Here is a 27,379-nt window from a genome sequence, read left to right on the forward strand (position 1 = left end):
GTAAGACAAAGGGATGAATAAGGGTCCTTTAGGGCAACACCTTGAATAAAAGCTAAGCAGTTCCTTATTTGCTTCAAGTAATTGCTTATGAATTGAATTATGGGTATTTCCACACTTACATATTCAGCATTTCTGTGTATTTAGTATATAAGGTATTGGGGTGATAATTGTTTAATGCACTGATAAGAATTGCTGTCCTGCTGAGTTATCATAAAGTTTGAGTTTTTCAAAGCAAATTTGAGTTTTAGGTTAAATTTATTTCTGTGGTACAGAATTTGTAAATGTGTCTTAACAGTGATTCTAAAATGCTTATTGATGCATGCTATTATTTTGATCTCTGTGTAAACAGTTCTTTTTTTTAAAACTGCTATGTGGCATAGATTTGTTTTTTAAATTAACTCTTTATTCTCAGTCATTTGGCACCTATATGAGTCATGGTAGCCCTTCTCTTTGATATTTAAATTGGTGATACCCTGAGGATGTTCAAAACAAAACAAAATAAAACAACAGAAGCTAGTGACCAGAATTAATTTGACAACATATTCTTAATGAGGATATCTTCTGAATTGCCAGAATAAACTAATAATTTATATTTTCCTGCTATATATTAAAAAAAAAAAACAACCAAGACTTTTTTTGGGGGGGGGGGCAAATTGTACCTGATACTGGTTTTAGTCATTGAATCCACCATAGAGCATCAGCAGGCTACATACTATATAAAGTACAGAGACTTTTTAAAGTACATTCCATTTAAGGGGCACCTCCGTGGCTCAGTCAGTTGAACATCTGAATTCGGCTTGGGTCATGATCTCGTGATTTGTGGGTTTGAGCCCCGCATTGGGTTCTGTGCTGACAGCTCAGAGCCTGGAGCCTGCTTTGGGTTCTGTGTCTCCCTCTCTCTGCCCCTCCCCCGCCTGCACTCTGTCTCTCTCTCAAAAATAAATAAGTATTTTTTAAAAGTACATTCCATTTATGATAAAGATATTCAACAAATGAGGAGTAGGAGGGAACTTTCTCTACCTGATAAAGAGCATCTATGAAAAAACCATGAGTGTACATCACACTTAATGATGAAAGACTGACTGCTTTCCCTTAAGATCAGAAGCAAGATAAACAACCTTCAACATTGAGGTTCTTGACAGGGCCTTTGGCAAGAAAAAGAAAAGGCATCCAGATGGGTAAGAAAGAAGTTAAAAGTATCTCTGTTGCAGACGTGTATAGAAAGTTCAAGAAATCCACTATTTAAAAAAAACTTTTTTAATGTTTATATTTGGGAGGGAGGGAGGGACACAGAGAGAGGGAGACACAGAATCTGAAACAGGCTCCAGGCTCTGAACTGTCAGCACACAGCCTGATGCGGGGCTTGAACTCGGAAACGGGAATGGCGAGATCATGACATAGGCCAAAGTCAGATGCTTAACCCGCTGAGCCACCCAGGTATTCCTAAGAAACCCACTATTAATTCACTGTTATAGCTGATAAACGAGCTCAGCAAGATAGAGAATCAATGTAAAAAATCAGTTGTATTTTTATACAGTAGAAATGAGCAAATTATTGGAAAACCATTCCATTTATGGTAGCATCAAACGAAATAAAATACTTAACAAAATTAACAATAAATTATTTAATAAATTTAATGAAAGAATGACAAAACTTGTACTATGGAAATTATAAAACATTGTTGAAAGAAATTAAGAAGACCAAAATAAATGGGAAGACATCCCATGTTTATGGACTGGGAGACTTAATATTGTTAAGGTGGCAATATGCCTCTAATTCCCAGATTCAGTACGATCCCTATCACAATTTCAACTGCCTTTTTGCAGAAATTGATAAGCTGATCCTAAAATTCATATGGAAATATAAGGGATCCTGTATTAGTTTTCTAGGGCTGACATAAAGTACCCAAAAGTAGGTGGCTGAAAACAAAAGAGGTTTATTGTTTCATAGTTCCAGAAGCTAGAAGTCCAAAATCAAGGTGTTGAACGGGTGATGCACTCTCTGACAGCTGTAGGGAAGAATCCTCCATTGCCTCTTCTAGTTTCTGGTGTTTGCCAATAGTCCTTGGCATTCCTTTGCTTGTGTATGCATGACTCCCTTTACCTGGATATCTTCTCCCTGTGTGTGTCTTCACATTGTCTTCCCTTTGTGTGTTGTGTGTGTCCCAAAGCCCCCTTTTTATAATGAAAGGACACCAGTAATATTGGATTAGAGACACTTGAATAATCTCATTTTAACTTGATTATTTCTATAAAGCCTTTCTTTCCAAAATCACATCCTGAGGTACTCAGGTTTAGAACTTCTACGTAACTGTTTCTGGGGGTTGGTGGTGGGCGGGGGGTGAGGGGGACCCAATTCAACCCATAACAGAACCTGAATAGCTCAAAAAATCTTGACAAAAAAAAAGTTGGAAGACTTTTACTTCCCAATTTCAAGACTTATTACAAAGCTACAATAATCAAGACTGTGTGCAGCTGGCATAAGGATAGACAGATCAATGAAATAGATCTGAGTGTTTAAAAATAAACCCTTACAGTGCTTGTTTCGGCAGCACATATACTAAAATTGGAATGATACAGAGAAGATTAGCATGGCCCCTGCGCAAGGATGACACGCAAATTCGTGAAGCTTCCGTATTTTTTTTTGTATCGAAACCAACTTGACAACAATGTCATATAAAAAAAAATAAACCCTTACATTTATGGTCAGTGGTTTTGAAAAGGATACCAAGACAAGTTGGAAAAGAATAGTCTTTTCCACAAACAGTCTGGGACAACTGGATATCCACATGCAAAAGCAATGAAGTTGAGGGTGTCTGGGTGGCTCAGTCAGTTAAGTGTCTGACTCTTGATTTCTGCCCAGGTCACAATGTCATGGTTGATGGGGTTGGGCTCTGCATTGTCATTCTCCCAAGAGAATACCACTTGGGATTCTCTCTCCCTTTCTGCCCCTCCCCTGCTCCTGTTCTATCTCTCTTAAAATAAACAAACAAACTTAAAAAAAAAAAAAAAAGCGGTGCGGTTGAATTCCTACTTTATACTGCATACAAAAATTATCTCAAAACAAATACCTGTGTGCAAGAGCTAAAACTAAAACTCTTAGAAAACAGGAGTAAATCTTTGTGACCTTGGGTTAGACAATGGCTTCTTAGCTATGACATCAAGAACACAAGCAACAAAAGAACAAATAAATTGAACATTATTAAAAAGAAAAACATTTATGCTTCAAAACACCACTAGGAAAGAGAAAAGACAATCTACAGAAAGGGAAAAAATATTTGCAAATCATTTATCTGATAAAGGACTTGTAGCCAGAAAATATAAGTAAATCTTACAACTCAATGAGAAAGACAAGTAACCCAATTAAAAATTGGCACAGGCATTTCTACAAAGAAAATATACGAATGGTCCATAAATACGTGAAAAGACATTTAACACCATTAGCCATCAGGAAAATTTAAATCAATACTACAGTGAAATACAACTTCACATCCGCTAGAATGGCTAGAATCAGAAAGTCAATATCAAATGTTTGTGAGGATATGGATAAATTGGAACCCTCATAAACTGGGAATCCCACCTGGGAATGTAAAGTGGTGCAGCTGCTTTGGAGAGCAACCTGTCAGCACCTCACAGTTACAGATAGAGGTATCATATGATCAGGATTCCACTCCTAGATATATACCTGTATGTCCATGTTCATAGCTTTATTATTTATAATAGCCAGAGAGTAGAAACACCCCGGTGTTCATCAGCTGATGAATGGAGAGACAAATGTGGTATATCCATACAATGGAATATTACTGAGTAATCAAAAGAAATCATGTAAAAAAAAATCAAGGCATACTACAACATGGATGAAACTAGAAAACGTTATTCTAAGTTAAAGAAGCCAGTCACTAAAGATGTAGGATTCCATTTATATGTTGTGTCCACAATAAGAAAAACTATAGAGCTAGAAAGTAGATTAATGTTTCCCTGGGGCTAGTAGAATGGAAGGGTTGGGGAATGATGGCTAAGGGGTGCAGATTCTTTTTTGAGTAAGGAAAATGTTCTGAAATTGATTGTGATGATAGATGCACAATCCTGTGAATATGATAAAAGTCATTGAATTATACACTTTAAGTGGGTAAATTATATGTTATGTGAATTATAACAATACAGCTGTTTTAAAACATATTCCAGGGGCGCCTGGGTGGCGCAGTCGGTTAAGTGTCCGACTTCAGCCAGGTCACGATCTCGCGGTCCGTGGGTTCGAGCCCCGCGTCAGGCTCTGGGCTGATGGCTCAGAGCCTGGAGCCTGTTTCCGATTCTGTGTCTCCCTCTCTCTCTGCCCCTCCCCCGTTCATGCCCTGTCTCTCTCTGTCCCAGAAATAAACGTTGAAAAAAAAAATTAAAAAAAAAAAAACATATTCCAGTTTATATGGTAATTTTATAAGGCTAGGGACACTTCATTTTAGGGAAACATGAATATTTAAATAACATAAGAGATGCTATAAAATGGTAATACATAAGCTGATATATATGGATTGATGGTTTAGATCAGTGCTGTTGAGTAAAAATATATTGCAAGGTACATATATAATTAATTTTCTAATAGCCACATTAAAAATTAAGTAGAATTAATTTGGGTAATATATTTGATTTAACCTAGTATGTAAAAAATTAACATTTCAACGTGTAATACATATAAAAGTTATTGAAGTATTTTACATTCTATTTTTTATACTAACTCACCATCTCTTATGTATTATAGCACATGTCAATTCAGACTAACCACTTTCAAGTGCTTAATAGCTCAATTTAGTTTAGTGACTGTTGTGTTGAAAAGCACAAGTAGAGTGAGTCAGTGTGACTCCACAGGAAGTATAATCATGGTAGTTTAGAATGATTAGGAAAACATAGAGAAGATGATACTTGAATTTATTTTGGTCATTCATTCATTTACTGATTCAGTCATCCATTAACCCAAGAGATTTTGAGCTCTTTGTATGAAAACTGGTGGAAAAATGCAGACATGTCTTATCTCCTAGTGGAAAGTACATTGAACAGTTAATTATACAATTATTTAATTAGAGGAGGTTGCTTAAGAAATCTTTAGTGGAAAGAGTATAGGCTTAGAGTTAAATATTCCCTGGGAAACAAAAGATGATGATAACTGTGTTGTGGGATTGGTGGGAGTAAGTGAAATACAATATGCCCAACACTGTACTTGTTGTAAAGTGTTCAATAAATACTACTTTTTTCCTTCTCTCCTCCCACTTCATACTGTGCTCCTTGTTGACTGCATAAGTCTGGGCGTGGGGCAAAGAGGCTTAGAACGTGGCAGAGTCCAAAAACGAGCTGGTTATCCAGGGACTCAAATGAGTTCCTTTTTTTTTTTTTTTTTTTTAATTCCTCCACTCTGTTTCACCACAGAGTCCTGCTCCTTGAACTCAGAGCTCAGGTTTGTGCTGTTAGTACTAAGGCCTACTTAACCATTGTTAAATAGGTTTTTGTGGGCTGCTTTAAGAATATAAATTACTGCTGAGGCACCTGGGTGGCTCAGTTGGTTGAGCATCTGACTTCTGCTCAGGTCACGATCTCACAGTTGTAAGTTCGAGCCCCACTTTGGGCTCTGGCTGACAGCTCAGAGCCTGGAGCCTGCTTCGGATTCTGTGTCTCCATCTCTCTCTGCCCCTCCCTTGCTCGTGCTTTCTCTCTCTCTCAAAAGCAAATAAACATTAAAAAATTAAAAAAATATAAATTACTGCCTTTTCTGGAAATTTTTTATCTGTGTATTTCATTCCAAAAAATTGTATTAGTTAAAATGTGGAACTCTGCTAAATTAGTTAATTGTCTGTCTCTTGTTTATTCACATATATAAGCGTTTTAGAAATATTTTGAGAAGTGTTGAAATGATAACTTTTTGAAAATCCAGACCCTCCTGTTACATTTCTTAGCATTCTGGTCCTTAAATTTTTACATTTTAAGATCTCTTAAAACTTTACCATATCCTTTTATAGTAAGGATAATTAAATATAAATATTAAATGTAGTTACATTATGCTTGAGATGAGGAATTGTAGGGACATTATTATTGTGTATTAAGAATTTAGATTGGGCAGCTTTTAGTTTTTTGTGTGTTAGCTGTATGGTTGTGAGTAAGCCCATTCATTTACTGATTGGGCTAATGATGTAGTTAGTAGTATGCTTAATATGGTCAGGATATTGTTTGTGTATTTACTTATTTACAGACTATGATAAGTGTTTTTTAAAGGAAAATAACTAGTTACTGTGAGAGGATAATAACAGAGGAAAATTACCTTAGATTTGGATAGTTCTAGACAAGGTATCTGAAGAAGTGACATGTAAGCTGAAGCCTAAAGAATAAAAAAGGAATGGGCTAGTGGGCTAGAGAAAGAACATTCCGGACAAAGTGAAACATCGTATAAAAAAAGTCCTGAAGAGGCAAAGAGCTTTGTGTATTCAGTAAATCAAAAGAAGCCTTGTATAACTGATGAATGATAGTGAGCAAGGGGAAGAATGGCATGAGATAAGAATCAAACCAAATCTTGCAGAGTCTTGTAGAACATTTTGAAGCTTTTAAGTGTTTAAATCAGTGAAACAAGATAGTCAAGTGTAATTCTGAAGAAGTGGGAAGTGGAATATAGAGGTCTCTAAAGGTTGAAAGAGTAGTCTGGGCTACAGAAATAAATTGGAGGGGTGCCTTGGTGACTTAGTCTGTTAAGCATCCAACTTTGGCTCAGATCATGATCTCGCAATTCGTAAGTTTGAGTCCCGCATCAGGTTCGTGCTGACAGCTCAGATCCTGGAACCTGCTTCGGATTCTGTGTCTCCCTCTCTCTCTCTGCCCCTCCCCTGCTCGTGTTCTGTTTCTCTGTCTCTCAAAAATAAATAAACATTAAAAGGCAAAGTAAATTGGAGAACCAACAGTTCTCAAATGATAGTATTTTAAATACCATGTATTTAAAGTTCTGGAAATGCCTAAGATAATTTGGGGAGAGTATAGAGACAGAAGAGAAAGGGGATCTAGGATCAAAGGGGATCTAGGAGTTCTAGAACTCCAACATTTAGAAGTTGGTAGAAGAGGAACCAACATAGGAGGGCCTTAAGTAATCAGGAATGTTTGTTGTTGTGGATGACCAAAGGTCCTGAAATGGCAATAGGGAGCAAGGAGGACATTATTTTGAGATGTGTGAAGGAAATGAATAACCTCAGCCTTTGTGAGATTTATAAGGTAGTTACATTTTCCTTAAGGCAAGAAGGTGGTGTTTGGTAGGCACAGAATGTAATTCAGAGAACATTCTAGAAGGGGTAGGGTTGAGGAGTCAACTCAGAAAAAGATATATAGAGTAGATGGAGGAATATATAATTACAAATGGGAAAGGCTTGCATTTCTGGTGAAGATTTAGGTAAACAAGGGTATGACGTAGATTTAGTCCTTGAAGTCTTTGGTCAGCTGAAGGGATCTATGGCATTAGTGGTGGGGTCTGGACAGTTTTAAATAGTTTGTGGGAGGAGGAACCAGTTTTTGGTGAGTTAAGCTGGTGTTAGCAGGTTCCATTTGTGATATGGTGAGGCTCTGGGCTGGCCTCTTTAGTACTTTCATTTGTTAAATAGTAATATCTCATTGATTGTTGTAGGATTTAAATGAATAGTCACAAAGTGGTTCATAGAAGTTGAGTCTGAGTACAGATATAGCCCTTCAGGAAATCTTTTAAACATACATCATTAAATGATGCATGATTTCCAAGCTTATTTTCTTGTATTCTTTTCTGTATTGAGTACAAGAATTAGTGCTTACTTGAAGAATAAACGTTGACTATGAATGAGGCACTCAGTCCATTTCTTCATAATGTTTTTATACTCAAGGATAAATCATTCAAGTAGTAGACATTTGCTCATTTTTACTTTAAACAGTTCCTTAAGCATGCTTGGACTTTTTAGAACCAGTGAAGAAATGTTAGATTATAACAATAATACTTTTATGAAAAGAGTTACCTTTTTAGAACTTGAAGCAGATTCATCTTAAAAAAATTTACATGCTTAATTGTAGAGAATTTGAAAATTATAAAGAGGTAGAAAAAAAATAAAAATTTACCTGTATTCTTACTATGCAGAGCAAACTGTTTACTTTTTGGTCTTCTTGTCTGTCTAACATTTGTGTTCCAAATTGGGATCACATAGTACATAGCAGTTTTGTAACCTGCTCTTTTGTATAATCTTACATCATGAATATTTTTTTTATAGCTTCCTTCAGTATTCTTTGAAAATGTAATTGTAATGGGTGTTAAATATTCTGTTCAGTGTGAACATACATTTATCTAATGACTTACTATTGGGCGTCTAGATTGGTTCCAGTTCAGTGATATTATATACAGTGCTTCAGTGAATATCTATATATAAGTCAATCATTTTTTTCTCAGTTTTTTATTACTTTTCCTCCACCATATTCCTAGAAAGGGAAATACTGGATGAAAGGCTTTGTTGTTGGTGCTGCTGCATTTAAAGAAAATTACACTTAATCAAAACAGGATCTCATATAAAATAAGACCTCATATTTAACAATATATATGCATATATTTAGGTATGACATTATTGCTCTATTCCAACAGTGGTTGATTTTTTTTTAATGTTTTTATTTATTATTGAGAGAGAGAGAGAGAGAGACAGATCTGTGCAAGTGGGGGAGAGGCAGAGAGGGAGAGGGAGATACAGAATCCGAAGCAGGCTCCAGGCTCTGAACCGGCAGCACAGAGCCTGATGCGGGGCTTGAACTCACAAGCTGTGAGATCATGACCTAGTGAAGTTGGACACTTGACTGAGCCACCCAGGTGCTCCTACATACCATAAAGTTTAAAATTTTGATTTAAAGTGTACAATTCAGTTACTTCTAGTATGTATACAGGGTTGTGCAACTGTTGCCATAATCTAATTTTATAACATTTTCATCATCCCCACAAGAAATCTCTTAACCCATTTGCAATCACTCCCCTTTTCCTCCCCACCTCCCTCCCCAGCCCTAGGCAACCACTATTACCTTTTGTCTCTGTAGATTTGCTTATTCTGGACCTCATACAAACAGGATCATGTAATTAATATATGGTCTTTTATGCTTGACTACCCTTCTTTTATTACCATATTTTGCTAAACTCCATCAGTGTCTTTCTTTTTCTGTGCCTTTATTTTCCCACCTCATTGTTCCCAACCCCCTTCACACCTTTGAAATTGCAACTGAAATACCACTTGCTCAAGGCAACCCAACCATGATTAGATGCTAGATCCTTCATTATAGGCTCCATTGCATTCTGTAATTCTCTTTTATATAGTCGTACCTCCACTAATATATAACTGGGCAAGTATTTGTATGAATAATATTTGCTATTCTTACTAGGTGGTAGGTCCATGGGAGAAGGGAGTTTGTAATTTATTGTTGCGTTTTCACAGTCTAGGGAGAAATAAATACTTCAGTGAATATATTCAGGTGCTCAACCCACTAGAAGGGGAAAAAAGTTTTCAGAGGAGAGGGAGGGGGTGTATGTGTATTATTAACTATTAATGTAGCAACACTACTCATAGTTGAAAATGGAAGCTGAAAAGTTAGAAAATTAGTGGTTAATTTGGCTTTGTGTATGTGTATCAGATACTATAAGAATTGTCTGTTTACACTCTCCCAGAAATATGAATCTGGGAAATTTCTTGTAAGAAAATTTAAGACTCTCAGTGCCTAGTTAATTTTTGGAGTCCATTTATGTTGTTGGCTAGGTTATCTGGAATTTTTACTCCACCCAAGAAGTCAAATAACACAACTAAAATATTCTCTTTTTTATTTGGAATCCATTTCTTCTCTGTCATGGTGCGTTGATTGTTAGGTACATTTGTTCTCTTGCTTAATGTTTACTTTGCCCCCTTTTGAGTAATGTAGGTACTTGGACAGAGGAATGAACTATGCGGGTTGTGTGTGTGAGGTCTCAGTATAGGGTAAATAGTCTTTTTCTTCTCGATGAAATTTAAAGTAAGACTTTAAGGGTAATGGGTTAGATGGCTTTCTGTTGACCTTGTTGATCTGTGGGACTATTTATTAAATCTCTGAAGCCTTAAACTCTACCTACTGTGGAACTCTTCTATGAGTATGTAGTTTCAGTTTTTATAATGGAAATGGGTGAGAAAATAGGATGGCTCTACAGATACTTATTTTATAGCTAACTTTTATTAACAATACGTTTCATCTATGAAGCACAAATGTTCTACAGAATGGAAGGCTGTATTGGATGGAATCTCAGAAGCTCAACTTGAAAAAATTTTCGGTGGAATCTTGGTCCTGTTATTTGCATATGTTCATACCAGAATTTTTTTTTTTTTTTTTTTTTTGGTGTTTGTTTTGTTTGTTTTTTTGAGAGAGGGAGAGAGAATCTCAAGCAGGCTCCATGCTCATAGCGTGGAGCCTGATGCATCAGCGTGGAGCCTGCTGCAGAGCTCAGACCCACAAACCATGAGATCATGACCTGAGCCAAAACCAGGAGTCGGATGCTTAACCGACTGAGCCACCCAGGCACTCCCACACCAGAATGTTTTTAAATATTTTTATAATTTTACATGAGTAAAAAGTTAATTTAGTAATCTGGGCATTCAATAGTATCTTTTCCCCTTTGGCCTTTTCTTTAGAAGCAGGTTGATACATTAGTAATAGAGTCAACACTTAGAATTAAAACAGCTGTTTTAATGTGGCCTTTCTTTATTTAGTTTGTGATCTCTAATAAGTCTCTTAACTTCTTAGAGCTTCAATTTCCTCATCTGAGATGGAGGTAATGTCATGCACCTCACGTGATTAAGATGAGGTGCATTAAAGAGAGGTTTTTAGAAAAAGAAAAGATTAAGAAAGGTTTTAGTGAAAATAATTGGTAAGGCATCTGGCTCTTTTGTGTAGTAAGAAATACTGAATCCAAATTTTGAATAAATACTGAATCTGGTTTTCTCAATAAATAAATTTTCTTTGAACAGAAAGCTTCATAAAGGAAGGGGCTTTGTTTGTCTTTATTTTTTTGTCTTACTCATTTTTGTGACCCTAGTTCCTAGCACATTCTGGTACACAGAATAGTGCTTATTAATAAGCATGTGATGGATTAATCAATAATGACAATGTATTTGAACCAAAAATTCTATCATATCATCATTACTTTTCTGTTCTCAAGATTTTTGAAACTTTTTGTCAGCCTAATCACCATTAATATGAGAGAATACTTACAAAATAGAAAGGATATGCATGCCATGAGCATATATGTGAGAATTAATAATATACAAAGCCACCTAAGGAGTGATTTATTGAAGTACAAGTATTGGAATTATAGGCTTGCATCCCTTTCTCTTGCTTTCATTTTAAATAGTACTCACTTTTCCACTGATTTTCTTTTAAAAATGAGGTTATGTTCCAGTGCTTCTGCAGAAGCATTGTGGAGGTATGAATAAAAAAAGAAATTTAGCCAGTGGTGTTAGCAAACTGGTGCGGGTCCTGCCCTGGTTTATTATTAGGTCAAATAAGTAACAGTAGGAGATGATAAAGACCATCTGAAAAGGGCAAGGTTAGGAATGTAGTTGTTTCCCAAGGACAAAAGTTCTTTTTCAAGAGAAAGTGTTTCCTATCTTTAAGTCCTCTTGACTTCTGTCACTTTAAGTAATGAGTCAGCAGTGTGAGAAGTACTCTGCCCTGGCATGGGGAGTATCCAGCATATGCTTCTCTGATCCCCTGGCAAAAGGATTAGCCATACATCTTAGGCAGTGACAGAACCAAAACTTACTATAGTCCCACTGTGAGTGTAGGACTGTGTCATTCCAGTGGTACTGTTAGCATCTCTTCTAGCAGAGCCTTGTAGTGAGAAATGCTAAATGGACTCTGCTTTGTGAATTTACCCGGTGGATCTGTCAATACTCTTCTGTGGAGACATGGGCCTAGGATTTGTCCTTTGTCCTACTTGAATGGTATTGCTAGGTTCTCTAAAGTCCATTTTTTTATGGGGAGAGTATTAGGGGATGTTAAACTAGTTTTAGAAAGAGGAAGAGGGGCACATATAAAAACCCAATATGGATTTGATTCCAACTAATTAGAAACAGGTGGGACAATGTTACTTAATTTATTTTTCTTTTAAGCATATTCCTTATTAACTATAAATGTAGCATCATTACTCATATAGTTGTAAATGTAAACTAAAATTAATTTGAAAATGTGTGGTGCCTCTTGTAGAAATGGAATGAATATAGGATTTATACCTGGTTATTTTATTTTTCATATTAGTGAGATTCTTGTAAAACTCTTAAGGGGGTACCCTACCTTATTTCTACTTTAACAGTTTATTAAGTTAAAATGTAATATCTTAGGTGTGTTTTCCACCAAGATTATACAGAAAAGTCTTAACCTGTAAGTAAATTGTATTCTAAAAGTTCATCACTTGTTTTGGGGGAAATTAGAACATATTTTTCCTTTGAAAGTTTTGTTAAGTATGTAAAATAAAAATGGCTAGGTGCTAGGCAGGCTATTCTACAAAAGCCTAAGCCATAATTAGCTCAGAGAGCTACATATTTATAGTGAAAAATAATAGTAAACAATAATATTGCAGGGGTATTAATTTAACAAAACTATTAAAAAACCCTAAAACTAGTTTTGAAAAATTCTCTTGAATGCTGGTAGTTGATTGATAAAAAGATTTAATTTGAGGGGGATAAGGAATAGATAGAGACTTGTGTGATGCTGACAGATCTTTCTGGTTACTGGAGCTTTATAGGTTGATGGCATTGGCTTTTCAACTCATGGCTTTTAACTTTCTCTTGACTGGTATAGAGCAGAAGTGCTATCCTTTTGCTTACCAGCTGTGGTTAAGGGGTCCTGTCCTTCTCCCCCCCCCCCCCCCCCCCACTGCACCCCAGCTCTTGAGTGGAATGAAGAGAGTAGGGAAGAGAGAAAAATTTTCCTCTAAGATTTGAGAGGAAAAAAAAAAAAAGACGATGGAAAACCCTAGGATGTTGCCTGAGGTGGATTTAATTGACAGAAGAATAATGCAGGCTTAAGGGGAGGGGGCAGTGTTAACAATATGAGGATTCCTGTTGGGGGAGAGAGAAGATGGTTAAGTGTGCTGGGTTAGACATCCTTGTATTGGTCAGTAGGTGCTCCTGAGTATCTTTGGAAGCTGTTTAGAACTAGGTATGAGGAATAGTGAGCGATTTTGGTGTTTATATATGCATATATTTCAGAGTTTTTCATGATGTGGAACAGCAACCACCACCCAAATAATTGTATACATTGGAGTATTTTTAAAAAATTTTTAAATGTTTATTTATTTTTGAAAGAGAGCATAAGCCGGGAAGGGGCAGAGAGAGAGAGAGGACAGAATTCAAAGCGGCTGCAGGCTTGGAGCTGTCCGCACAGAGCCGGACCTGGGGCTCAGACCCACAAACCATGAGATCATGACTTGAGCTGAATCAGATGCTTAACCGACTGAGCCACTCAGGCGCCCCAGTGGGGTATTTTCAAAATAATAAATTGAATTCTTCTTTTTCTTCTTGTTCTTCATCTTCTATTATCTTTAAACTTCTGAAAAGTAGAATAATGTAGGCAGGCGATTGTGATGTAGAGAGATTTAGTCTTCACATTCCTTTTTCTGTTTATTGATTAGAAAAATCATGCTTTCCTGCTTTTTCAGATCCCAGTATTTCTTATTTAGAATAAACCAGTCTAAAAAAAAAGCAGGAAATGCTCTTTGTATCCCAGCAAAAGTAGCAGCTGTTAACCAGTGGATTATTACTTTGTATTCTGATACATCTGCTCCTGATACAGGTGCTTAAATGTTTGTTGTCAGTTCATTGATTTGATTTTCCTCAGAATTCCAACTCTTCTTGTACTCAATTTAGATGATTTGTCTCTCAGGTAACCTTATATCTCAGACAAAATGAAGCAGTTTTATAGTAAAAGATATTTTTGCAGTACATATTAAAAAATGTGAGGACATTTACTTAAAATGTATGGTTATACTGGACAGTTATTTTTGTGACTATTTTGGAATAGAAGTAGATGGCTTGATTTGTTTCCTTCTATTTTTGGTATTGGAAAGTGTACTAAACTTGGGAGTTGGAGGAACTGGGTTGTAATTTTCAATATTACTGTATAAGCTAGAGCAGTTTTACTTATCTTTTGAACTTCAGTTCTCTTTTCTCCATTTAGTATTGGTTCTACCTCCCTCATAGGACTATTGCCTGGCTAAAGTGAGGTAATGGGTGTAAACATGCTTATAAACTGTAAAGTGATTCATAATTTGTTACTATGTAATGATGATGAGTGATGGTCATGTGTGGTGATTGTCAAATCTCTGAATTTTGTGTTTGCATTTTCTTCTCTATTGAATGACCCAACCATTTTGAGAGGTGTTGATAAGAGTCCTGTGTCATCTTAGAAGAGTAGTTAGAGGTTCTTTCTTTAGTGACTTTTAGACATTTAGTGGTTTCCAAAGTATAGTGGAATCTTGGATGAATTCATTCACCTATAAATAAATTAATATTTTACAGCCTATGTGCATAAAGCATAACATGGGGCTACCAGCAATAAACGTGTGATAAACATGATTGTTGCCCTCATAGATTGGATAATATCCAAAGCATATTGGACCAGTTGAGAATAAGCAAGTCTTCTGGGGGAAAAGAAATCCCATCCTGCCTTCTTTCCTGCACCAGTGTTTGAAATTTAACAGAAAATTTTAGTTTTATAACCTCCACTTTAAAATGTGTGTAAAAATGTGTGTAAATTTGTATACTGTGCTGTAGGAAAAGCAATTTGAATTTACAGGTGGGGATAACTTCGGTGCATAGTTCAGGGGAAAGCAAGGCAGTGCACTGTTACATTGCAGGGATCTGAGTTGTCAGAAGGCAGTATTGAGGATAATGGGGGTATCTGGCAGGCTGAGAAAAGACCTAGTTCATTAAAAAAAATGTAGAGTGTTGATATGAATTTTACACTCACTTAAAGGCTAAAATAAAATATATCAGCTTTGTTAGGGCTTGTTTTCTGGCTTTCTTCTGGACTTGTTGCTGCTCAAGACTCAAGTTGTCAGAAGTGTGACCACTGGATCAGTGAGTGTGTTTTGTAAAGTAATTATTTATTTCTTTTGTCTAAGTGTTTTCCATTTACTCTTTCTACTCATGTACCATATACATATTCATTTTTGTCATATGATAAACTTCCTCATTAAGAAAAATTTAAATATACCCCTTATTCCAATCTCCCTCCCCCAAATTTGGGCAGTTTGTAAATCAAACAGACAAATATATTTAAAACTTAAATATTCTAGGGGCGCCTGGGTGGCGCAGTCGGTTAAGCGTCCGACTTCAGCCAGGTCACGATCTCGCGGTCCGTGAGTTCGAGCCCCGCGTCAGGCTCTGGGCTGATGGCTCAGAGCCTGGAGCCTGTTTCCGATTCTGTGTCTCCCTCTCTCTCTGCCCCTCCCCCGTTCATGCTCTGTCTCTCGCTGTCCCAAAAATAAATAAACGTTGAAAAAAAAAATTAAAAAAAAAAAACAACTTAAATATTCTAATGTAAATTCCTAAAAGTTGAAGTTCTTATACACATCCTGCAAGCCTTTTAGACTTTCATGGAAAATAAACCTGTCTCTAAAATGCATCTTGATATTGTTTCAAGTGAGGGTTTAAGACCAAGTGAAATATTTATTCATTTGGGGTTTGGTTTAATTTTACTCCAATTCACTGGAGTCAGAGGAAAAATATGCTTGATTCCAGGTCATGGTTCAAAAGTAAAATAATATTTAAGTTCAGGCTGTTGAAAATTGGCAGGATTCATTCTGGTTTTTGGTTTGTTTGGTTTAAAGTAAAATTAGGTTTTTGAGAGAAGAGAAACATTTTGAGTCAATTAAAATTAGTTCAAAAGGACTATGGATATTTTGAGTTAAAACTTTTGAGATACATACTTTTGCGATAGATACCTCAGAACCTTTTGTAAAGTATTTCAGATTTTCAGTTCTGCTGAAAATAGAAAGTTGATTTTGGGACCTCAACGCCTGTGTTGTTTTTTAGCATGGATTTAAAGCAAAGTAACATTGTAGGGTACAGGTTTTAGTTCTGAATCCTGTGGGTGCAACCAAGGGAGTTACTTCGGGTAAGTTATGAAACCTTTTCAGTTACCTTAGTTTCTTCCAATTTTTTTTTTTTAACGTTTATTCATTTTTGAGGGACAGAGCATTAGAGGGGGAGGGGCAGAGAGAGAGGGAGACACAGAATCCGATGCAGGTTACAGGCTCTGAGCTGTCAGAACAGAGCCTGACCCTGGGCTGGAACTCACAAACTATGAGATCATGACCTGAGCTGGGGTCGGACTGAGCCACCCAGGTACTACAGTTTCTTCCAGTTGTTAAATGATTATCGTGGGTATGTCACAAGGTTGTTGTAGGGTTTCAATAGTATTATAGTTCTTTCTCAAAGTACGGTCATTGGAACTGCATTAAGAATTAGAAGGAGTACTTATTAAAAATGCAATTTTCTGAGCTGCATTGCAGACCTACTGAGTCTCTTTAGGGGTGACATTCTATTTTCAGTAAACTCTCCCAGGTAATTCTTCTGTCTTCTGTGAGAGGTTCTTACAAACTGTAAAATGGTACTCAAAGAATATACTTACATATAGACTGATACAAATTGAACTTAAGACCTCAAGAGGTGTCCCCTGCCCAGTTCTTATCCATTGCTGCATATTAATGCCTCAAAAAAACCAGAATTATTTGGAAAAGAGATATGAAACAGACTAATTCTCCTACCTATAAATAAATACAAATGTGGCACATTGGGTCATTTGTTTGGCTGCATGTTATCACCATATTTGCAGTAAACCCTTCATTCTGTTTTACTACTGGTAAGACCATTTGTACCTAGGGAGTTGTATCTGATCAATGGTAAGCATAAGAAGAAGCAAAAGCACTGCTTAAAGTTTAACACAAAGTAGTCAGTTCCCAAATCCTGACAATTGTGCTGGAGTAATTGTACAGAAATTCAACAGCAGACCTTTGCTGAGCACCTGCCTTGTGCCAAACCCTGTGTTAATAAGCGCTAGAGAAAGGTATATGATTCAGATAATGTCTGGCTTTCCTAAGAACTCCTTAGTCAAGTGAGGGGCTCAGACTCTTAATAATTATAGAACATTGTGATAAGCACTGTAGAAGAGCATATACCACATGTTAAAAGAGCATAGCAGGGCAAAAGAATGTTTTGTTTTGTTTTTTTTTCATTTCCACTGCCAATAATTCAAAGGTCAGAGAAACTATAATTTGTTGAGCACCCTCTGTGGGGCATGCACTTAAAAAAATGCTTAACCTATTAATCATCATAGCAGACTTACAAAGTAGCCGCTATCTCCATTTTATAGGTACTAAGTGGTAGAATATGTACTTCAGACCTTGATATGACTTCGGAGTCCATATAATACAATATATCTCTAGCAAAAAACTTGACCAAATTTTTTTTCTTGAGGGGAGTTTTACGGTTTTTCAGAATTGATGCTTGTTAATCCCATTTACATGGTATATTCCTTTGATTAAAAATGTATTACTATGCTGCCAGGGACTTTGGAGTCTTCTGTCTCATCTTTATCCTCCGCCACCCTGTTTTTCCTTTCTATTTCTAGAAGTGATATATAGGGAAACGTGTCCAAAGCCAGCCCATGTGTAACATCTGTCCGTTTTGTTTTCCCTGCCTCTCCTTTTGTTTACTCTGTCTTCAAAAGAAATGATAGCAGTTCTTTTGTTTTATTTTTCTCAGTCCTCTAGATAGAATCATGTGGAAATGAATGATGTCTCAGGGAAATGTCTCTGCTGGAAAGATTTTTAGCATATCAAGGTTTCATAGAAATTGCCTTAAAATTTGTATCATGCTCTTGGCCATTGGGGTTGATCTGGCTGATTGAAGTGCTTGATTGAAGTGCTTGATTGGCGTTCCTTTCTTCATAGTTTTGCTCTGGGGTTGTGAGCAGATGCACTCTGGCTAGAGCTTCCACATCATAGAGTCGAGTCCCTATTTCACGACAAGTTTATTTTTGAATTTGCTCACCTCTGATTCTGTGGACCTCAGTTCCTTACTTTTTATTTCTTTTGCTTATTTTTATGCTTTTTTCATGTTTTTAAACAAGTTTTCGTGTTTTGTGAACATCTTGCCTTAATAGATGTTCCTTAGCGAGTTACTTAGGACAAAAAGTATTTGAACTTTGAGATCAAAACTTGAAAGTTTGACAGTAGTCAGTGTTTCCACTTCAGACAATCTTAATCATGCCTGAAATTGATGTTCATTTTGATTCTTTTGAGTAATTTATATAATATTTTTTGATAGAGTTTTGCCATGTTATTGTTAAACATATGTAAAAATAGCTGTTACTTCTCTTCGGGATGGAGAAGCATAGGCAGTGTGTTTACCCTACTAGTACTGTTGTTAAATAAAACAAAACAAAATAAAACAAAATAAATTCTTTAAAAAAAATTTTTTTTAATGTTTATTTATTTTTGAGACAGAGAGAGACAGAACATGAACGGGGGAGGGGCAGAGAGAGAGGGAGACACAGAATTGGAAGCAGGCTCTAGGCTCTGAGCCATCAGCCCAGAGCCCCACGCGGGGCTGGAACTCACGGACCGTGAGATCGTGACCTGAGCTGAAGTCGGACGCTTAACCGACTGAGCCACCCAGGCGCCCCAAAACAAAATAAATTCTTAACAATACTTCATACCTTCCTTGTCACAAGTAGTATGCTGGTTTCTCTGGGTTTTTGTTACAGACTTTTAACTTTGTTATTTCTGTAGAGAGAGGTTATTTTTGAGTTAAAGGAAATTGTTAGACAGTCATTGACTTTGTTCAGTATGACTTGTTAACATCTCTATAAGCCTCACAGAAAGTGTAGTTTTTGCTTTTCCTCAGCTCTAAATCTTAAGAAACATCATGGGGTGTCTGGATGGCTCAATCGTCCGACTTTACCTCAGGTCTTGATCTCATGGTTCATGGGGTTTGAGCTCCCAGTGGGAGCCTGGAGCCAGGTTCGGATTCTGTGTCTCCCTCTCTGTCTCTCTGCCCTTCCCTTGCACCTCCCCTCTCAAAAATAAATAAACATTAAAAAAAATTGAATCTTAAACATCAAATCAAATGGCTAAAATATGAATGAGATTTATCATTCATAGAAAATTAGGATGTCAGTGTCAGATACCTCCTAAATATTTAAACATGCTTGAAGTGGCCTTTCGGTTTGGGGATGCTCACTCCACACTTGGATGCTTTAAAAAATGTAACCATGAGGTGTTGCTTACAAGGTACAAACCTATGTTTGAGAGGTTGGATACTAGGTCACACATATTATTTTAGGATATGCCTAAGGCTTTTAAAAAATTGTATTCTATATATATAACAGCCTTCAATAGAAAGTGGTTATTCTCTTGTATATCATCTTTCTGTTGCTTTATAAGGAGTCTATTGTGGTTTATATATTTAAGATTTATTTATTGTGGTAAAGAGTAGGGGATTTAATTCTATTTTCTAATTATAATAGGAAGTTTATACCTCCTGAGTGAATTTTAATTGTAATAGAGGATCCCAGGAGTCCTCTGGCAGGAGACAAAGCCTCCTGGAGCTAAGCTGTTCCCACTGTTCTGTTGTTGTACTGCATTTTTGGAGACTAGTTTTGTTGTAATTGGTATGAGACTCACTATGCCATGCATTCTGAGAAATTTAGCATTGGGCAGAGTGGTGACTTTTTTTTTTTTTTTTTTTAAATGAGGGAGATTTATTGCTTTCCAGTTTTTCATCAGGTTTTCGGCCTCTTGGTAGCAGTGCTTTATAATGCTCTGTTGCTAAGATTGAAAATTATACAATTTCTGGTAGCAAATGTTAAATTGTTTGAACATCACTGAATCGATTATTTTACATTTTTGTTTTCCATGTGCTTTTGCTTTGGGATAAGTTTTGAAATTGAAGGTTACCAAAGTATTTTGGAAAATAGCTCTTTAGCTATTAATAAGTGAATGATTGAGGCCTGAAATCTGTAACAGATTATCATTTATTCTTTTATTTCTTACTACTTTGGAGCTGATCTTTTTATATTTTCAGAAACATCTGCTTCTTGCGGGGGGGGGGCAATAGTATATGAAGTTAAAGTCTTTCAGCTGTAGTAGGAAGGTTGTAAAATATAGCAGAGGCAGTATGAGGCAAGGGAAGAATTCTTGCTACTCAGAGCTTTCATCTCTTAGTTTTACTTTCCTCATTTGCATAGTAAACATTATTATAATGTATCCCTACATTTATTGTAAGTATTAGAGTAGATAAAACAATGAACTGGATGGATATACAGTGAAATTTTATACAGCTATTTTATTGCTAAGTCGGCAAATTACAATGCCACATGGTGGCATGCTTTTCCTTGGCACATTAGCTGCTGACTGCCCCATGTGCTCCTAATGCTCATGCCAAGTCATCCCCAGTATTATCTTGCCATTTTTTACAGCTCTGCTATTTCAGATCTCCGATGAAGCATTCTGAATAGAAATTCCAGAATGCTTGAGGTAGAAAGCCTGAGAACCATCGTTCGTGTTATACTTAGAGATTTCATATTAGTAGAGAATGTAGCCCATAAGAGTTCTCAGCATTTTCTGTAACTGCTCGAAAGAGAATAGAGTGAATCTTTAATTTCTGCTGAGATAGTAAGTCGTTTTTTTTTTTTTTTTTTTTTTTTACTAGATATACAAGAAGGTGAAAGGATTGGTCCTTGTCCATATCCAATCATAATTTAACACTAAGAGGCCTTAAGACTTAAAAGTCTCTTCCAGTGATAGCATCTGTAGTACCTATCTATTTATCTTTCTACCCTGCTTTAATATTTTTGCAGAATTACTTCATTTATGCATTATAATTTGCATATGAGAAAAAGCACGATTAGATGTTAGGCATTACCCAGGCCTAATAGTTGATTTGAAGAGATTTTAAATCCCAGGGTTCTGGGGCGCGTGGGTGGCTTAGTAGGTTGGGCATCTGACTTCAGTTCTGGTCATGATCTCATAATTTATGAGTTTGAGCCCCACTTTGGGCTCTGTGCTGACAGCTCAGAGCCTGGAGGAGCCTGCTTTGGATTCTGTGTCTACCTGTCTCTCTGCTCCTCCCCCACTCACGCGCGTGCGCACTCTCACACTATCTCTCTGTCTCTAAAATGAAGCTAAAAAAAAAAAAAAATCCCGGGGTTCTGATGTATATCTTTCATAGCTGATTCTTGAAACCCTGAAACAAACCATTTTTCTGAAATGTGGAGAAATGCAACCTAAAGAGGCAAGTAAGGAAAGTCATTACACATGCTTATATTGTTTTAAGTTCTCTACTGAAAGCAAGTACAAAACTGTGGCTACTGTTTTCTTTATTGAAATATGGTTATACAGTAGAAAAGCATAATTTTTGTTTATGCCTCAGACAGCTTTTGTTTTCAGTTAAAGTTGTGGAATGCAACAGCCATTCTTAAAATCTGTTAATTTATTTTAAAAATAATGATGCTTTGTTTTGTGGATTAGACGTGTGAGATTTTGCAAGCAACCTGTTCAGTGAAATTATTCATAGTTCTTGAAATATATAGTTTTTGGTGATACGGTTTTGACTTGGATGATCTAGGGAAGAGTTGGTTGGACTGTTTGAAATCAATTCTGTTTTTTATTTTCTTTGGACAATTGGATTGTAAGAAAATGTGTTCAGTACCTTGAATTTTAATCTTTCCTGAATCTAACCTTCTAGATCTCTTCATTTTTAGTTTAAGGTCAGAAGACTGTGATTCTGTCTTTAGAGGAATGTTACAAGTAAAGATAGGTTTATTTTACAAATGAAGAAGAAAATAACTTACATTAAGGTTTATAGTCAACCTGAAAAGTTGTAGTTAACATTAACATGCTCAAAAGTGAAAGTGATATGGAATATTTGGGGGAATTGAGCATGATGATTTAGAATTGAGATTTGATTAAACTAGGTTTTGCAAACATATTAGATTTATTTTACTAGGAAGTGAAATGTGAAGGGATCATTTGAAAGCATTGAGAACTACTGTATATGTATTGACTTGTGCTGGGATTTGCATGTATTTAAAGTACATATAATACTGTTGTGAATAAAAATGTTGGTGTTGACAAGATTTGAGTTACCTTTCTACAAGTGGTGTTAGATTTGTGCTGTCATATCTGTTGGGCGTTATACCTTAGAACCAAAACCCTACATATTTAAGGTAGTTAGCCATGATATAATATATAATGTAGACTGCCTGTAAATTTACCTTGCTATCTTATGTAGGAATCCTTCATTGCTTTTGTGTCTGTCAGGAAGGCTGCCTTATAAACAGGAGCATTAATTAGTCACAGATATCACTTAGTGTGTTTTTTTTTTTTTTTTTTTTTGCCTATATTAGTACCTTTGTGAACCAAAATGGCTATACATATTGGTTAAATGTGCCACTAACATTTGGATATTCATTTGGTAATTTTATTTTGGGAAAAAACACTCAAACCATTGGAAAATGAGATTAATATATATTTTTTTATATGTGAGGTTCAAGTGAATACTTCAAAATCTTGGCTTGGTATCTAGAGTTAAAAACTACATTTTTTTCTTTTATTAGGTTAGTATGAATTCAGTTAGCATCATACAAATAAAATTGATATAATGGAAGAGTAGAAGAAGAAACAAACGGAAAAAGTGCAGTTTAGTCAGTGAGCCTAAGGACTTGGATGTACTGAGATTTGGTTTCAGATTTGTCAGGGAAGAGAGAAGCACAAGTCATACTTGCTACTTACCAATGATTGTACTCAGTAGAATCTCTGTGTATTCTGAAATCACTAAAAGAACAATTTAAAACTCTTTAGAATCAGGTTCTAGGTAGCATAGTATGGTTTAGAATAGTTTAAGAGTTCAGAGACCCAAGATGATTGTGAACTCTGCCTAGGCAATAAGAGGTGGCTCTTGAGCTTGAATTGAAGTCTTTAGATTGTTACTGGGAAGGGTGGGAAGGCACAGAAGATAAGGCAAGAGCTATTGAGTGGGCAGAGACCACAGAACCAGTGAGCTACTTATGAATGAGGCTCACTCAGTTCAGAATGGTTTTGGTTTTTCTTTTCTTACTCCAAATTAATACTCTTTCCCATGTTCCTTTTCCCCATTTGACCTTTCTCTAAGAGATAGTTGATTTTCTTAAAAAGAAGTAAGATGCAGAGAAAGAAAAACTCAAAGCCTTACCTTCCTAAAGGCAGAATGGTCTGAATAGAGTCAACATATTTAGATGTTTTCAGTAGTATTTATTTTCAAGTAAAATAAGGAAGCCTTGAGAAAAGAACTAGGGCCTTCTTTAGAAAGAACAGATGGGATTCAAACCCAGGGTCCACCATTTGACTTTTGACCTTCAGCAAATTTAACATTATTTCCATTAGTTTTGTATGGAAACAGTATTATATACTTCATGGGGTGATTGTTTTCATTAAATAAATCCCCATATGTAAACTAAGCATGATGTCTAGTCTACAGAATGACTAAATAAATGGTGGTTAAAAAGTTACTTACAAATTGAAACAAATAGTTGAAGTAATTCTATACAATAAACTAAGATGAGCATTTAAAAATGATTTGTAGTAAAAAACATAGTTTACTATGTAAACTATTGTGTACTTCAGCAATTTTCTCTGTTTAATTCTTTACAGTTCTCATTTTTCTGTCTCTTGTTTCTTTTAGGAGACAAAGATGGCAGCAAGGTAACCACAGTGGTGGCAACTCCTGGGCAGGGTCCCGATAGGCCACAAGAAGTCAGCTATACAGACACTAAAGTGATTGGAAATGGGTCATTTGGTGTGGTATATCAAGCCAAACTTTGTGATTCAGGAGAACTGGTTGCCATCAAGAAAGTATTGCAAGACAAGAGATTTAAGGTAAGACCTTTGGTATTTCATGCATTTTGTTGCTATCAGTTGATGTGAATGAGTATTTTTTCTAATCATTTCTTTTTGCTTCAAATTTCATTTACTGTGCAGATTTATTGTAGACACTGTATTTTCTCTTGTATATTTTGTAGAGATAAAAGTTACTAAAGATTGCAATATTATTTTTGAACCACTGCCTTAAGTGATATATGATTTTAAAATGCTGTGAAAAGTAGATTAAAATTCTTAATTTATACTTTTAAAAAGTGACCTCTCCTTGCCTAGGGTCTCATTGGTGTAGGAGACCAGAGAAATAGTACCTGTAGTGTTTGGTCATTTGACTATTGACTATGCCTCCTTTCTTAAAATTTCCTTTGAATCTGTAATGCAACACTATCATTTTTTTCCCCAATAACTGACTTTTCTTTGCTATTTTCTTATGTCTTTCTTCAGTCTACTCTGAGAAACAGTTTATTTTCATTTCTTACACCAGCTCTTTAGGGGATCCTATGCATGAATGTTGAAAGGTCATCTCTATGTTATGGTATAGTGTAGAGAGTCAAAAGATCTGGGCTCTAACGTATGTTCTGCCATTAACAAGCCATGCAGCTCTGTTCTCTTCTCTACTTCTGCCACCTCTGCAACATCTTACTGAGAGTCTCCCCTGTATTAATAAGTATGCCAAACATGAAGGGCTATAAAAATAAATAAGAGATGATCACTGCTCTGAAATAGCACAGAGTCTACTATCTTTATTGCTCTAGAGTGTCTCAAACATTCTAAAGAGGTTTTTTAGGAAAAAAAAATTGTTACACCTTTTGTCTTCAGTACTCTCTCTCTTAAGTTCTAGTCCCATGTTGCCAAATGCCCACTGGATATTGATATCTGGTATCTCACATTGCAAGGGCTTCTTGCTTAATTCTGATCTGACTTTTGAGACCTGGTGGAAATCCTTTCTGTTGCTTCCCATTCCTTTTTGCTTTTTGCTTCTAATGATGTCATTCGCTTTGTCATTCAGACTTTTCTGGTCTCTCATATCTCATATCCACTTGTCACCCTGCATTGATTTTTTTTCTTTTCTTTACTGCCTTGATGATTTGTGCCTTCTTTCCTTTTTTCATCACTAGTAGTCTAGTCAGGCCCTTGCCATTATTTGGCTTACCTACTAGTAAGACTCTACCTCTGATCTTCTGCATACCACCACAAGAATAATCCCACACTTAAGGTTGATCATTATTTCTCCTACACACAATTCTTCTGTGGTTCCTCATAGTCTAGAAAATAAAGCCTGCCTAGTTCAGTAGTGTGTTCAGGGACTTCTGTAGTCTTATCTCCAAATACTCAGCTTTCCAAACCTTTTATGCTACTGTCCGTGAAATATATATTGGTTTTTATTTAGCTTCCTTTCTGTCACTCCCGTTCTCTTGCTAATCTAAATCCTGTCCTTTATGAAATTTCTCAGATGATTCCGGCCAGCCATATGGATTTTGTTCTAAATTCCTTGAACACTTATTGTCCCTAAACTAGGAAATTCCAAAATTTTTCATGACAAGGACTCCATTTTTATTATATGTATCTCCTGGAAACCTGCAAAATCAGTGGGTTGGTTTTTTTGTTTTTTGCTTTGGATTAGTATTGATGATAGCAAATACTTAACAAATTCTTGTTATATACCCAGTGATCTCCTAAGCTTTTTACATAATTAGTTTTATTTGAGCCTTATCATTAGTACTGTGAGATTGGTACTGTTGTTATTTGGCTAAGAAAACTTACGCACAGAGATTATAAATTAACTTGTCCAGGGTCACACAGTTAGCAAGTAGAAAATTGGGCAAGTATTTGAATCAAGCATTCTGACTCCAGAGTGCTTTGTTAAACATTTTATCATCACTGCATCAGAACCATATATTCTGTTTAGAAAGTATTTGTGTTTGTATTCTTGCTTTTTTTTTTTTTAATTAAAAATTTTCCCTTTAGCGTGGTTTATTTATTCATTTGAAATAGTTTGGTTCATTTGTTTCTGAATGTATCCCTTCTTAGAACTTTAACCCTGTTTTTTTTTTTTTTTTTTTTTTTTTTTTTTACTTTTTAAAAAATTATATTTTCTATCTGTGAAACACACTAACATGGTTCCAAAGATCAGAAATATACAAGTGCCATTTCTTCTCTATTCCCTGTATTTTGTTTCTACTCGCTTCCTGTAGCTAGCCAGTCTCATTATGTTTTGGTTCATTTTTTCTGGGTTTCTTTTGCACAAGTGAGCAATTAAGTATAATTTTCTTGGCTTCTTTTTTACATAAAAGGTAATTTATTAAGGGAGCTCTTTTGCACTTTGCCTTTTCTCTTGATACAGTTCTTAGAAATCATTGCATATCATTTCAGAGATTTTTCTCATCTAGCTGCATAGTATGCCAGAGTTGATTCAACCATTCTTGTATGTATGGATATTTCATTTCTTTTCAGTATTTTTTTTTATCTCCAAGAGTGCTGCTCTGAAAAACCTTCTCTCATATATTTTTTTTTTCTCTCATATATTTTTTTAATTAGATGTGTATCTTTACAGTAAATTAAGAGAGGTAGACTGCTGAGTCAAAGCATAAACACTTAGGTAATTTTGTTTGATATTGTTAAATTCCCCTCCATAATGGTTGAATCAGTTTGCATCCTCTTTGGTCATTTGAGTGCCTATTTCCCCTTAGCGTGGACAACTTGCCTTGCCTAAGTTTTTCAATTTTTGCCAATCTGATATGTGAGAAATGGTAGCTCATTGTAGTTTTAATTTATAATCTCATTATTATGAATGTAGTTCAACATCTTTCCATCTGTTTAAGGTCCGTTTTGTTTTTGTATGTGTAAATTGTTCTTTTTTCTTTTTGTCCATTTTTTAAATGAGTTTTTGGTCTTTTCCTCTCAACTCTGAAGAGTTCTTTGTTACGGATTTATTCTTTATCTGTGATGTATTGAGTATTTTTACCTTGTGTATTCTGTTTTTATACCATATGAAAGTCTCCCACTACCCCATACAGTCGAATTTATTGTTCTTTTCTTTTATCATATGTGGATTTAAAAAAAAAAAAATTTTTTTTAACGTTTATTTATTTTTGAGACAGAGAGAGACACACAGCATGAACAGGGGAGGGGCAGAGAGAGAGGGAGACACAGAATCTGAAACGGGCTCCAGGTTCTGAGCTGTCGGCACAGAGCCCGACGTGGGGCTCGAACTCACTGACCATGAGATCATGACCTGAGCTGAAGTCAGACGCTTAACCGACTGAGCCACCCAGGCGCCCCATATGTGGATTTTAATTTATGATTAGAAAGCCTTTTCCTTATAAAGCCTTTCCTTATAAAAAGCCTTTTCCCCAGGTTAAAGAGAAATTCAACCATATTTTCTTTTGGTAGTTACAAGATTTCACTTTTTACATTTAAATTCCCT

General features: G+C 35.9%; 1 protein-coding gene and 1 non-coding gene across 4 annotated transcripts in view; both read left to right on the top strand.

The window, feature by feature from the left end:
• The window catches only part of GSK3B (glycogen synthase kinase 3 beta), a 196,671-nt gene that overhangs the window by 40,830 nt on the left and 128,462 nt on the right, over positions 1 to 27,379 (top strand). For all 3 annotated transcript variants that reach the window (XM_030330443.1, XM_030330441.1, XM_030330442.1), the window contains exon 2: positions 23,759 to 23,952. In XM_030330443.1, coding sequence (XP_030186303.1) covers positions 23,759 to 23,952 — 194 coding nt within the window. The remainder of the gene's footprint in view (positions 1 to 23,758; positions 23,953 to 27,379) is intronic.
• LOC115524287 lies at positions 2,536 to 2,642 on the top strand. The gene has a single exon (XR_003972000.1). It is a non-coding gene; the product is annotated as a U6 spliceosomal RNA (small nuclear RNA).

The sequence above is a fragment of the Lynx canadensis genome, chromosome C2 (genome assembly GCF_007474595.2).
Source record: "Lynx canadensis isolate LIC74 chromosome C2, mLynCan4.pri.v2, whole genome shotgun sequence".
Taxonomy (NCBI): domain Eukaryota; kingdom Metazoa; phylum Chordata; class Mammalia; order Carnivora; family Felidae; genus Lynx; species Lynx canadensis.